Source organism: Metopolophium dirhodum, chromosome 4, assembly GCF_019925205.1.
Source record: "Metopolophium dirhodum isolate CAU chromosome 4, ASM1992520v1, whole genome shotgun sequence".
Lineage (NCBI taxonomy): Eukaryota > Metazoa > Arthropoda > Insecta > Hemiptera > Aphididae > Metopolophium > Metopolophium dirhodum.
Genome location: NC_083563.1, coordinates 29,018,873 through 29,033,083, shown reverse-complemented (window position 1 = coordinate 29,033,083; position 14,211 = coordinate 29,018,873). Strand labels below are relative to the sequence as shown.

At 26.2% G+C, this 14,211-nt stretch overlaps 3 protein-coding genes across 5 annotated transcripts in view; 1 reads left to right on the top strand and 2 right to left on the bottom strand.

Moving 5' to 3' along the window:
* Positions 1–6,193, bottom strand: part of LOC132942406 (uncharacterized) — a 51,694-nt gene extending 45,501 nt beyond the window's left edge. The window contains exons 1-2 of one of the 3 annotated variants that reach the window (XM_061010736.1): positions 5,928–6,193; positions 491–686 (exon numbers count right to left, since the gene is read on the bottom strand). The gene's annotated coding sequence lies outside the window, so the exon portion shown is untranslated. Of the gene's footprint in view, positions 1–490; positions 687–5,192; positions 5,348–5,927 lie in introns of those variants that run through there. The other 2 variants (XM_061010738.1, XM_061010737.1) reach the window with 2 other exon arrangements.
* A 535-nt stretch (positions 6,194–6,728) lies between these two features.
* Positions 6,729–10,510, top strand: LOC132943771 (uncharacterized). Its single transcript, XM_061012864.1, has 4 exons — positions 6,729–7,027; positions 7,229–7,598; positions 7,845–8,021; positions 9,625–10,510. Coding segments are annotated over exons 1-4 (723 nt in total). The 5' UTR covers positions 6,729–7,025; the 3' UTR covers positions 9,799–10,510.
* Positions 10,511–10,770: 260 nt separating this feature from the next.
* LOC132943773 (cytochrome c oxidase subunit 5B, mitochondrial-like) lies at positions 10,771–14,063 on the bottom strand. The gene is made up of 3 exons (XM_061012866.1): positions 13,730–14,063; positions 11,655–11,728; positions 10,771–11,098 (listed from the first exon to the last, which is right to left on the bottom strand). The coding sequence occupies exons 1-3, from the start codon at positions 13,830–13,832 to the stop codon at positions 10,889–10,891; spliced, it is 387 nt and encodes a 128-aa protein (XP_060868849.1). The 5' UTR covers positions 13,833–14,063; the 3' UTR covers positions 10,771–10,888.
* Between the last annotated feature and the right edge of the window lie 148 nt (positions 14,064–14,211).

Genomic DNA, 14,211 nt, shown 5'->3' with positions numbered 1-14,211 from the left:
GTAATAATTATTAATTTCCGATGACGAGACTGGGACTTTTTTTTTTTATTATTATTAATAAAATACACAATCTGTACAGAATAAGAGTATGGGCTATGATAAATAAAATATGAATAACGTGAGGAGGGAGGCCCACCAGTGTGGATACCCTCTAACTTGGGGTGAAAGGATGTCATGGAGTGGACGAAATGGGAAGTGAAATTTTGTTAATTAGGGAAGTAAGAGCCAATAAAAGAGGAGGGACTGGGACTTAAATCATAATTCATAACTGTTGTCGTTACGATTTTCATTATTCTATTTTATACACACATCTACTTGTCTCTCCACACACATGAGTACATGACACATACCTATGACGCACCCGGCGCACACAACCGAACATTTCACTAAACGTTGAAAATACAAAATAATAATACGCTACTTCAGTCGTACGAGCACTAATAATGGTTAAAATAACATTACATTAAATATAATGGTTTTTAATACTCACACGGCTACGATTCAGTCTTCCCGCGGCGTGTTTTTATAGCGATGCCATTGTGTATTACGTGCTGCCATCTATGCGTAACTTCAGCGTATTAACTATTTCGTCCCATTCACGCACGCAAATATTACTAGTAACGTAATAATAATAATATATTCCAATATGGTCGCAAGCAGTCTCAGCACTGTCGTAGCTGATCAATCTGTAACACAAAAACGCCCCCCACCTTGTTATTAAACATGGAAATATGAAGTCGATATGTACAAGGTACTTAAGTACTATACATTTGATTTGGTACAGTGCTTGGAAAGTTTCTTTAAAAAAGGAACTAGTTTACGTTCATGTTCCTCTTGTTAAAAAGAAACTAAATCCTTTACCGTTCCTGTCTTGAAAAAAAGAACTAGTTCCTTTCCTCGTTCCTTTTTAATATGAAGTAAAATAAAATAAAAAACATAGGTACATTTTTATACTAGTTGTTTTAATTTTAAAATTTTTGTACTAATGTACTTAGCTACTAAATTTCAAAAGAAGCTATACATTTTTTCCTTTTAGTTCTAAAAATGATTTAGTTACCTACTTTTGTTTTAAAATAAATGAACGAAAAAATCGTTCATATTCCTCTAAAAAGTGAACGAAATTCCAGTACGTTCCTAAACTTGAACTACATTCCCGATAAGTTCCTAAAAATGGAACGGATTCCTTCCAAGCACTGATTTGGTGTACTGACATACTGTGTAGTTTGTACGATCAAAACATATTTTTATGATCATTGATTAAAATATTTATAAATACTAGTATTTGATGTATCACAATCAGTAATCACTCATAATAAGTAAATAGATAAAGATCAGCTTTACTAAGGCACTCTAAATAACTGCGTTTCTTAATGTAGGGATTAAGAATTAATAACTGTTATCATGACCTGTTAGTTATTACTTATTAGTTATTACAAATCTGTCAATAGCTAAAATTCCGGATTTATGCATAATAATAATTATGTGCATCATATTATAACAATGTACGAGTAACATTAATGTTGTATTAATTGGGATTTGTAGTTGCAGTTATTCATGATTTGTAATGAGATAAGTTATGAATATCACTTATCAGAATATCCTCCTATAAAGCACTGATAGTGATACATCAATCTAATGAACTGAATAATTTATCAATGCATCAATATCATAATGATACTGAATTCAACACTTATTGAAGGTTTACTGCATTGTTTACATCAAGCGGATAACACATAATATAATCTATATCTGTACTTCTATTGAAAATACATTTTTGTATGAAACCTAGAAAAATATAATTAGTTTAAATTAATTGCAGAATATTTTATTTTATGTAGCAACCAGCGGCTAAATGTATGAAGGGAATTCAAATTTTATATTAATCCAAAACTTTACTTAAATTATTATTTTCTTGAATTAAATGATTTTAAACATTGCATTGTTACTACCTATACATTATAATATCTATATTAAATTAATAAAAAATGTAAATTATTAGTTGAGGTTATAGGACCTAGTTTTCAGTAAAAACACTACTCACCTCTACCTACTCTATAATATAATATTTTTAATTCATAAATATTAATGAAGAACAGTACAATATTTATGTATTTATTAGCACGGATAAATTAAAAATATAATTCAAGTTATGAAACATTTCTTTTTTTTGCAATATCTATAATCAGTTTTACAATAAAAGGTATTTGTTTAGTATGTGACCTACCGTTTTGGGTATTCATATAGTATATGACCTACGGGACCAATAATTAATTTAACAACAGTCAAATTTAAAATCATAAAATTATGTTAATTATTATTTAATTAATAAATTAGTAATACAAATATAAAATAATACAGGATTACATTTAACAATGTCAAAACAAGTCAAACAAAGTATCAGTTTAAAAAAAAAATGTCTGAATACACATAACAGCAATGTCAAAACTATTCAAAAAATGTCATAGAATTAGGTATGTAATTATAAAAAATTTATTTTAATTTAAAAATATTTTTAGCAATACACTTTTTGTATATTACTCAAATTTAAAAAATGTATCTTACCTGTTAATAGATTGGTACCCGTAGGTTGCCCATACATAATATGGATAATCGCCTTGGTAGGTCACATACTAAACTTAATTTTCACTCGGTAGGTCACATACTAAACGAATACCCAATAAAGTATCTTCGCATTATCTTATAAATTCTTATATTTTTATCATACCCACATGTTTATGACAACCAACAAGTGGTAATGATTCTTAAATGTATGCTTATAGCTTCGGTTATTCTATTCTTTATAATTTGAAGAAAACCTTTTTTTTATAATTTACATACTAGGTAACCTATAGTAATATTTTTATACATTTTGCGGATAGGCCTACCGGGAAACCAGGCATTTCCCGGTGGGTCTTCTTTCGTATTTTGACAATGGGGCCCTTTTTATGGTTAACGCAATGACTTATTAATTTATATTAATTAATAATTATACAAATACAATAGAAATTTGAAATATTATATTATATTATATTATAATCTTATATCTATTTTATAAAAGATTTCTTATCGCCTATCGGCCCGCAACAGCCGCTCTACCACCAACAACTACAACATGTTGGTGAAATATAATTTATACGCAAATACATATCGTGGCCTCCACTTTGCATATACATTTATGTTTACTTTATCCATTACACAAGTAGAATGTGAACGTACATCTTCTAGATTAAAATTTGTAAAAAATTATCTAAGAAATACAATAGGTCAGAATGTATAGAGAGTATGTTGTTAATGAATGTAGAGAAAGATATTCTGAACAAAATTGATTCTGAAGACATCATTAATAAATTAGGAGCTAGGAGCCCAGTATTTGGTAGAATGTTATTATTTTAAAATTAAAAAATAAATAAATGATTTAAAAACGTGTTATGTTATACATTCTTTTCTTTTGATATGATAGGTAATATAATTCAACTAATAATGTAGTTGCGAGCGATGCCAGTTTTTTTTTTCATGTGGGGCATAGGCGGATATTGAGGAGGGTATGAATTGAGTCGAATGTAACAAATTACACTAGATGTCAAAATAAATTGTGTATTTTAATATACCTATATATACTTGGTGCCTCTGCTAGAAAAAAGGAGTACTGTGTAGCCACTAGTTAGTAGGTTGAAGCGTTTAAAAATATATGTTTACGCTAATGGATAAGACAAAAATGTTAAGCCCCCCCACCCATGGATGTGACCAAATTCAGCCTATGTGTGGGGACCTCTTTTAATTATTTCCTGGTAGGCCAAAGATGGCCTATCCGCCCATGTTTCTGTCTTATACATAAAAGTACTTCCAAAAAAAGTCTACAGACTACAAGTGTCATCTACTTGATGTGAACAATGCAGTAAAACGTCAATAAATGTTGAACTCAAAAATATATCAATGCATTTAGTGGCGGACTTTTGTGTGTGTGTGTGGTGGGAGGAGGTGTACTGATTTATGCACACTGCACAGTTTAATTGCTACTTGATTAAATAGTTATCTAGTCAATGCAGTTTTTCTTGAGACTTTTTTTATAAATGGAGTTTGGTCTCCTTATCTCTTTTTACCTTCATATTTACATGAGTATAAGGTCTATGATTTTAAAACATCAATATTGTAATTTAATAATTAACTAATTACACTGAATAATGGATGCAAAAATGCATAATTGTAATATATATATTCTATACAATTAAATAATATAACTTAATCATCATAATATATTCATAATTCAGTTATTTTTATTAAATATTATAAGATGCATACTGGGGAGTATCTGGCAAAGTGGGAATGCGGGGTTACCAGCCTAAATAATAATGGGCTACAGAAGGGTGTAATGTTTATAAAAGCCTCCCACCCCAAAAAATAAATAAATATAGATATGCATACTTTTTTAATCTTAAATCAGTATTGTAAATTATTATAATATAAATCCTAAATAGGTAAAGTAGCTAATTGAGATTAATTAAATCGTTATATAGATACTATGGTATATGATATTTCATGTATCTACCTATAATTTCTTGTTAAACATAATATGTTATCTAATTATCTAATTTATTCATACTAATTATAGGCTACCTAGTTTTAAAAATCTTTACCATTTACCAACACCCGACTCAAGGCCTCAAGCGTCGTTGACACTGCATTTAAATGAAACTATCCTTGTTATTTTATTTAATAGTTATATTATATTATTTGTAGCTAATATATACTACAGTAATATGGATAAATATATATTATAATACTAATCAAAGATCAAACTATATAAATTGGTAGTTATATTAAATTATTTAGGTATAGCTAATATAATAAAATTGTTTTTGTAATTTAATGTTGGTATGTACAAATTTTATTTTATTTCTCCTTTACAATTTTGATTTATTTTAATTAAAAGACTATCCACATGTCCCACAAGAGCAGTCTACATGCAAGCCTGTGTATCCGATGTACAAATAATATTATATGTGTTATATTATAACAATACAAAAATATAATATATTTTATTACCAGACCAATACACAATGTTTAGTTTAAAATTTAGAATTAAAAAATTTATGAAAACGGTTAGTCTTCATTTTTTAAACTGTGTTAAATTATGAAATTATAAATTTATAAAATACTAATTGTTGATAGGAATAGTATCGTTTAGTACTTACAATTACAATGAAATGTATACATATACCTATGAAAATTTATTAATTTCAAGGTATTTAACTTGTAACCTATTTCCATAAATAAATCTGAATGTTAAATATTGTGGTGTGAAGCAATTTTATACACTATCAATAGAGTTAAATTAATATTATATAACATATTATATCACAATATAAATAATAAATATTGTATTATAGTTTATAGAGTTTAATAATTGTCGAGATTTATTTTGTATAAAATCAACGGCGGGATGATTTTCGAAATGTTTCAAATTTAATTAGCAAAATATGATAACTTATAGTTAATGCTTGTAAATATATAAGGTATGTAAATTTTAATGTTGTGGTAAAAAGATATTCATTTATAATAATTTGGTAATTTATTCAAATGAAATAATGAAAAACAATTGTACAAATCAAATGGATATTTCGATTAAAAATAAGTTAAAACACTCAAACCGGAGTGCGGACGCCGGACATTGCCACATTGGTATCTGTACTCTATAAACTCATAACCACAGTTATGCCGAATGGTTACAAGACATTTCTACCTAGCTTGTGAACAGAACCAAAGATCATGTCCTACCAAACCAGGTCAATGGACAAACCACAAAGCGGCAATTTGAGTTAAATTCAAAAACTGATATTAATTAAACGTCAAAGAAAAATAGTAACTCCATATTTAATGCTGATCAAGAAATAACTATTATAGATAAACCTAATTCTAGGTAAACTCACCTTTATGTTTTTTAACCGTAAACTCTGTATCCAAGTATCGATCAAATAATACGATGGTTATTAAATGAAAAAAATTATTAAATTTGAACGATCTTCTGGGAGTATTATAAACTCATTGAAAACAAAAATGTATTAAATTTAATATTGTAGTTACATTTAACTTCGATGAAAAGTAAAATAAAATAATTCGAAAAAGTGGTTATCATCGAAAGATTATTAACATTTATTATTTTGTATGTACACTTCACAGGTCTTGCTCAGCCATTTTTACAGGCATGGGGCATGGTTACACATTTAATTGAAAACATGGTTGCCAATAACTGCTAACCATTTGTAAGATCTCTTTGACTATACCATTTCGCAGTTCCCGCTAACATAAAATTTGATAACATTTTAAAATTAAAAGATAACAGAATAATTAAATTTTATTGTTCTGTTTATAATAAACTATAATATAGTTATATACTATTATAGCTGTAACTTGTAGGCACGAACTAAGTTTCATCTTAGTTCGTGCTTGTAAGTTGTAGGTGAAACTCGGAGGATGGTGAGTGGTGACTGTTGTAACCTAAAGTCCTGCTAAATCGTGCTAAACCCCAACTGTAACAAATTTATAAAATGTCAAGAGGTCTTCTTATTTTAATAGTGATTAAACTATTAGATGTTTATCTGATATTATGATAATTGATAACCAATAATGTTCAATTTATATTTATTTTCTATTTTTGTTTTTCACTAAATGGGTAAAAACGTTAAAATTTAAATTCCAATATTTATAATAACAACCAAACAAGTATGAAATATGAATAATATTAAATCATTATAAATTTATAAACGAATTGTAAATTACCTAGACTATAGAGTATAGACTATAAGCTAATAGACTCTTGTCTTTAGTGTACTGTCTACGAATAAAATACAAATATTTAATAATTATTTTGATTTAGTGATTAGTATTGTACGTATAATTAATATTATAATTTCAACTACCTATACTTAATAAAAATATATTATATATTTCTATATAATATATTTGATTACATATTATAACTATAATAGTATATGATATTTATCGAAACAATAATTGTATAATAAGTCATGTGAGTATTTTTTATTATTTGAATTATCTAATTTTGAATAGGTTTTGCATTATGTGTTAAAAAATAAGAAGTAAAATGTGTACCTAATAAGTAATTACTAATAATTGTGGCCTTGTTAGCCTTAAGTATTTTAAACATAGACAATATAGGGAATCTGTTAATTATCTATCGTTTTAGAAAATATTTATGCTATGTTAATAGGAATTATGATACATCTAGTGAGACATCTAATGATGAAATTGTTTCAATACATAATGCATATAAAAAGGAATTTTCTCGTCTCAGCAAAGAACATCAATGTAATTTAAATAGCCTAGAAGAATGCTACAAGGAACAAATATTATGTATAATTAAAGAAAAGGATTCAGTATCTCTTCAATTACTATCAATTTTTCAATCTTTATATGAGCATTTTCAACAAAAGTTAAAAAAATTACAGCCAAAAAATGATAGAGTAATTGACAAGTCTGGTGAGAAAATAGATGTTATCAATGAAACATACCAATGTATCATAAATGGCTATGAAAATAAACAACAAGATTTATTCAAAGAAATTTTAGAATTAAAAAAGGTAATTTTTTTAATAATTAAATGTTTCTAGTCTTTTAGAATCAATTAATTCATTGTTAAATTAAGTAATTTTTCAAGTGTCATTTGATTATTCGCATTCAAAAGTTAAATGTTTAATTATCTTTATAGATACTGTCGTGTATTTACTATTTTAACAAAAATATTAGTATTTTTATGTTTGTGATTTTAACTATTGTGCTATAAGCCACGGATTTCATTAAAATTACATTACATTTTTTTTTTAAAGATTATAATGGAAGAAAAGAAGATTAATATAAATGTTTCATCAATTGGTTTGCTAGAAAAAGAAAATTCTATTTTAAAGCCAGATTTGAATAGTAATGAATCAAAAAAAAGGTTTAAGTCGAAATTGATAACTGGAGTTCTTATATGGTGCTTATGTGTAATAGCTTATCATAAAAAGGTAACTGTCGAGTTCATTAATTTAAGAGGACATGATACCCGCATCCATTGTCTCCGTCTTACAAGTTCTTAATAGTAATTTCAGCAGAACATTTATAGCTATGTAGGTTTACAAATTAGAGTGAATTGGCCTCATTTAAAATTTAAAGGTAAAATTATTATCCCGGCAATATCATATGCTTTTTATTATATTATAATTTTAAGCAAGTTATGAGTATTTTAATATGTACAAACAATTTACAATTTTAAAATACTTTTAAACTCACTTTAAAATTATAATATAATAAAAAGCATATGATATTGCCTAGATAATAATCTTACCTTTAAATATTATTTGAGTTAAATTCACTAATTTGTTAGCTAACAGAGCTACAGGTATTCTGCTGAGCGTACAATTTGCTATGTTTAGAACTTGTATGACTATGATAACACATGCGGGTATCATGTCTGCATGTATAAAGATTATATTAAAATGTCTAGTAAAATCACTGACATGTAAAACCATGTGAATGGGTCCATGCAAAACCAAGACAACTCTATTTAGTATTTTCATTAATAATCTGGCTTGTATAATATTGGATAACAATATATCAAGGCTGGGCATTAACGAGTTAAAAAATTAAAGTTAAGTTTAAAGTTAATTTTATTTTAACTTAACTAGTTACTTTTGGCTTTTTATTAACTTAACTGTTAACTTACTAAATTTCTTTCTTAATTAACGAGTTAATTTTTCATTTTAAGAAGTAAGTTAAGTTAATTTATTTTGTTTTTAATTTTATAATATTTCACTATTTCAGTCTATTTTGTTTTCATGTCAAAACAATTGTATTGTAAATTGTTTTAAGTTAAAAATTTCTTTATTTGAATCTGACTTTAAAGGAAATACTGTATGAAGTATTAACACTATATCCTATAATTTAGTTTTGGGCTGGAAAAAAATTAGTACGCTAGCGTTGTATAAACAAATTAACTTTTTTTTAACTTAATAAAAAGTGTTATTAACTTTTAACTTAACTGAGTTAATCTATAGTTAAATTAACTTTTAACTTTTTGTTATTGGTACATATTAACTTAACTTAACTGAGTTAAAAAAAATCATTAACTTCCCAGCCTTGATATTGATATTATATATATACTAGTGTATCTGTGCAATAAGGAAACAGATTCATCAACCCGTAAAATAAATATAAAGTACTTGGAGCTATTTGATTTTGTATTTACTGGTGAATAACCAGATAGCTCCAAAAATTAGTTTTTTTTTGCATTTGCCTAAGTTAAGAAAAATGGAATCGACTGGTTTTTGCACGGATTCCCTTCATGTAATTACTATAGGTAAAATATCTCAACTACTGAAAAACAACAATAAATACCTAAGCCTATAGGTTATATGTGGTTTTTAAAATAGAATACTTATAACAGGATACCTACTTGGCTACTTCTTAGGTAAAGGTCAAAAGATGCCATAATTTCTTTTGATTTTCTTGTTAATTATTAAAAAAAGGTTTTTGCTATTGCAATGCAAAATGCTCATGTAGTTAAGACTTATAATCAGAAATATGAAGAATAATACACAAACCTTTCTATTCTTTCTATTTTTATTATAGGGTAAAACATCAAAAGAAAATTCAAAAACGGAATATTTACTTGAACTTGTTTTAGTTATAACTATGATTTGGCATTTGGGAAAATTTGGAGAAGATCGTAGACTTTGTTTACTGAATTTAGTTATTTGTGGAATTATATGTTGTACCTTAGGATTTTTTTTAGAAAATTTTTAATTGTTAAAACATTTTTCTCAAACAATTTAATTTTCAGTTTTATTGAATATTTAAAACTTATATTTTTGTTGTCTATGTTATTTATTATAGTATAATATTTTTATTAATTTTGTATATCTTAGAATTTCAGTTGAATATTAATAAAATAATCCTTTTTATAACCATTAACTTAATCGTCTGTAAAATTAATCCTAAGATGCACAGTTACACACTGAATCAAGTTTTTACCCAGTTATCCTATTCTTCCAAAAGATTTTAAAATTACAAATTTGAATCTATGAATTCAAAACGTATTATTATTTATTATAAATTTAAAAATAATTATAGATACTGATTTTCAATACAAGTATACACAATTAATATTCAGTTGAAAGTACTTGTTACAGAACTTGCAGCATTTATTACTATTTTATCATCATAAATACATTGAAGTACTTTTTAATCTAATAATAAATTAAGGATTTTTTTTTAAGATAATGTAAACGGTTTTTTAAATTTTTATTAAAAAAAAATGCTCGGGTTAGTACAATATATTGTGAAGTATTATTATAACTTCAGCATTACAACTTAAGTGTATAATTATACTTTTTTAGAGGTGTAATGCTTGAAATAAAAAAAGTTCAGTTAATATTTTAGATAAGTTAACCCAGTTATACTAACATTATATAGGAACTAAGTTTAAAAATAAAAATAAATAATTACAAAAGTTGTACACTTCTAACCGGTCATTTGTGAAACTAAAAATCCTATGTAGAAAATCTAAATATTTAACTAAAGTACTCTTGATAAGATAATCATACTAAAAAAATAAAAAATAAATTAATAATTTTTGGTAAAATGTTTTTAATTATTAATCTGCAAACTGTAGAGACCTAGAAAAACATAAGTGCTTTCATTGATATAAAGCTAATTCTCGAGGAACAATATTGTATAATACTGTTCTGTATTGGACAATAATAATCAAAGTAATAATTGATACTGATGCCAACAATACTTTTTTTTAATGACAAAACAATTTTACAAACAAAAAAATATTTGGAGCAGGACTAAACTTGTTGAATATGGTTGAACAACGACGACAATTAATTATCTATACAAGTGCTTCCTTGTAAACTAATTTGAACCAATGTCCACAGAAGCAACGTTTTGGCTCGCCTGAGTGTAGCCACATCCATTTAACGTGTGATGAATCTTCTTCACATACACAACCAACAATTCTAGCTTCAAAGGCAGATGGAATTTCATTTGGTGTTTCTTTGGTTCCTACACCTCGCTTAATAGATTTTAAATTGTACGGGTCCTATAATAAAACAAAAACATTTTTGATTTTATTAATAAATTTAAATATTAATTTTTAGGAGTTAAATTACATTTTTATAAATTAAAATGAGTACCAATATTATTTAAAGTAGATGCACTTTTTTATTGTTGTATTGGACTTCAAAACTCAGTATTATTCAAAATTCAAATACAATTTATACAATTTGTTTTATATGATTGGAAATATTTGATAAAAAATATTTTGTTGATAATTATTTTTAATAATATTGTTTAATATGTACAGACAATACAAACATAAAATGCAGCAGTTATCGAATTACTTACATTGACTGTGATTTTGCGTAATGTTTGAACCTTTAATAGCCTATCTGCCTATAATAACTGCCAATGGTAGGTAGAATTCTAAATATTTTATTTGAGTAAATTGATAATACACATAGTTCGTTAAAAATATCAATTAAAACATTTGAAGTAATTTTAAAAATGTATTATTTGATCTATACCTACTATTAATACAAGCTTTATGAATATGAATAGTTTCCCTAATAAAGATTATAATTTAAAATACAACTTACATCATTTCCAGCTAAACGCAAAAGCATTTCTTTTTTTTCAATACCTGTGGCCAAGTCCAACGGATCGGGAAATCCTAAAAATAAAAATAAATAAATTTATACAAATAATACTATTACTAGGATTATTATGATATATGATTATATATGATATATTATATATTATATATGATTTCACAATAAGTATTCTAAAATAATCTGTAATAGAAATATTTCATTAGAAAAGTTAGTTGTTTAAATAAATTTATTTTTTGAATTTTTCCAATTCAAAAGTATTGATGTAGGTCTGCATAAGATACTTCGCATGAATTACTATGGATATTTTTATTTCTATTAATTTCTATATTGGTATTAAAATATATCTAAATATTGAAGTAAAGTCATAATTACCTTAACTTAATAAAACTAAATAAATAAAGTATACGATAAAAATATATATTTATTATGTATTTTTGAATAAATACAACATTCATTATTTTAAAAAAAAAAGGTGGACAAGTGGATACCGCTCTGCTATACAGTAGTTGTAATGGATGTGTTATATTTGAATAGAATGATAAACCATTGTATACGAAAAACGGTTCTGAGCGGTTAGCGTAGTTCTTATAATATTTTTTATTCGTTGCTATGGTGATAGACAAAGCATTAGAAATTAAAATCCCATTTTTAGTGGTTTTTCTCTACGCTTACTAAAACTAGTTGGATTTTAAAATTTTGACCTCCCAGAAGATCTCAAAAATCGAAGCATGCTTACTATCCAAAATGTTACTGACTGACAGAAAAAAAATCATTATAAAACCAATACATTCTTTTGCTCAGCTCAGAATCTAAAAAGATTTTAATAGATGTAACTTTTAAGAAAAAAGTTGTAAAACCATAGCATGTTACTAGATATTTTTCCTTTATAAGGAAAATCTATAATTCATAAATATGTTTTTGTTAATAATAACCATAACAAAAACAAAAACTACTAGAGTACTCAAACTTGGTTATGTTTGAACTTATTGAATTGTCCGAGATTCAAACACAGATCCAGAGGAGGAGCTGAGGAGTTACAGCCCCACAGGAAATTTTGTATACTATGTATAATATTTATATAATAAATCCATGTTGAGTTCATGTGTACATAAATCCACAATTTTAAAATGTTAATATTGTTATCAAATCTTATCTATAATGTTACCTATAATCTATTATGCACTAAAATTTTCCTTTTTTCTGAAAAAAAATTGACTCCTCCCATTTAAGATTTCTAGATTCTCGCCTCTTGAGATGTTCAATGATTCAAAATTTAAGACATTTAAGTATTCATCCTTAAATTTAGCTAAATTATATCCAACATAATATACTTAGTCTAATTTATATATTTAAACATGTCTAGTGTCTACCTATAGTATAAATAATTAACCTTTTTTGTATACTCCTGTAATCAATATTGTGTCACTTAATCAATGTTTTGTTTTAAAATTTAAAATATAATATAGGTAAATAACTACATGAAAGCTTATCGTTTTGATTAGATATTGTCCTAGTTTTATATAATCTTATTATTTACCTATACTAAATTTAACAATCTTTAACATTCAAGTTAATGAATTTAAAAAAAAAAACTTGTAAGTATATTTATTTGTTTTAATTTAAATTATTTTGAGATATCTAAAGCTTCACTTAAATTTAAATAAGTTAATAAAATACGAATTATATTAAATAAGATATTAAAATATATAATCTGATGATTCAAGTCCTAATTGGTAGATATTAAAGAAATGTCTAGACACAGATAAGTAATAATAATAAAAAGTAATTTTAAATTGTCAAGATACCAGCCTTACCTATTTACAATTTGCAATCAACGAATTATATAAAATGTATAATAGAACTATTGAAAATGTTTATTTAATTATCAAAATAAAATTATGAATGGACAAAAACTAATAATGGTAAAACGTCTATATAAAATATTCTCTATCGTAGCTAGTTTTCAAACTGGCAATTGATTTCCATAGTAAAGGTTAGACATCAAAACTGTTGTAACTATTGTAAGTATTACTATGCACAAAAAAAAAGAATTCGCTTACCTTCATCCTTGCTTGTGCCTAACCTCGCAGCCGAGGTTGTGAACATCCGTGGTGAACTTCGGAAGGCGAGCTTCGAGCCCAGGACTATTAGTCTTGAATTCATTTCTATGTATTTAGGGTTTTTTAAGTACGAAACTTAACTCTTTCGGTCGAGATGGTAGTCGACGAATTTTTCCGCCAGAATCCGGCTAGGTAGTCCGTGTGGTGAGCCGTGAGCGGTTTAAAGGAAAGAAAATTTACTCAGGTTGTCGCGACGGGGTTAAACACATGATTATAGAAGGTCAATTTACGCATAAAAAAGGAAATAGTTCACGCCTTTCGAGGGAGAACGGATAAGTTGGTAACGCCGATAAAATTATTTTTCATCGCCCACAATCACTATTTTCTATATAACAGCTATGATTCCCAGACACCAAAGATTAAAATATAATAGTATACTATTTATGCTAAAAATCTATGTAAAAAAAAAAACGATCACGCGA

Coding starts and splice junctions, on each gene's coding strand:
- LOC132943771 (XM_061012864.1), top strand. Junction 7,599..7,844: donor AAATTTTAGAATTAAAAAAG/GTAATTTTTTTA, acceptor TTTTTTTTAAAG/ATTATAATGGAAGAAAAGAA. Junction 8,022..9,624: donor TAATAGCTTATCATAAAAAG/GTAACTGTCGAG, acceptor TTTTTATTATAG/GGTAAAACATCAAAAGAAAA.
- LOC132943773 (XM_061012866.1), bottom strand. CDS start 13,832: ATGAATTCAAGACTAATAGTCCTGGGCTCGAAGCTCGCCTTCCGAAGT. Junction 11,729..13,729: donor AGGCACAAGCAAGGATGAAG/GTAAGCGAATTC, acceptor TTTTATTTTTAG/GATTTCCCGATCCGTTGGAC. Junction 11,099..11,654: donor TGCGTTTAGCTGGAAATGAT/GTAAGTTGTATT, acceptor GTTTTATTATAG/GACCCGTACAATTTAAAATC.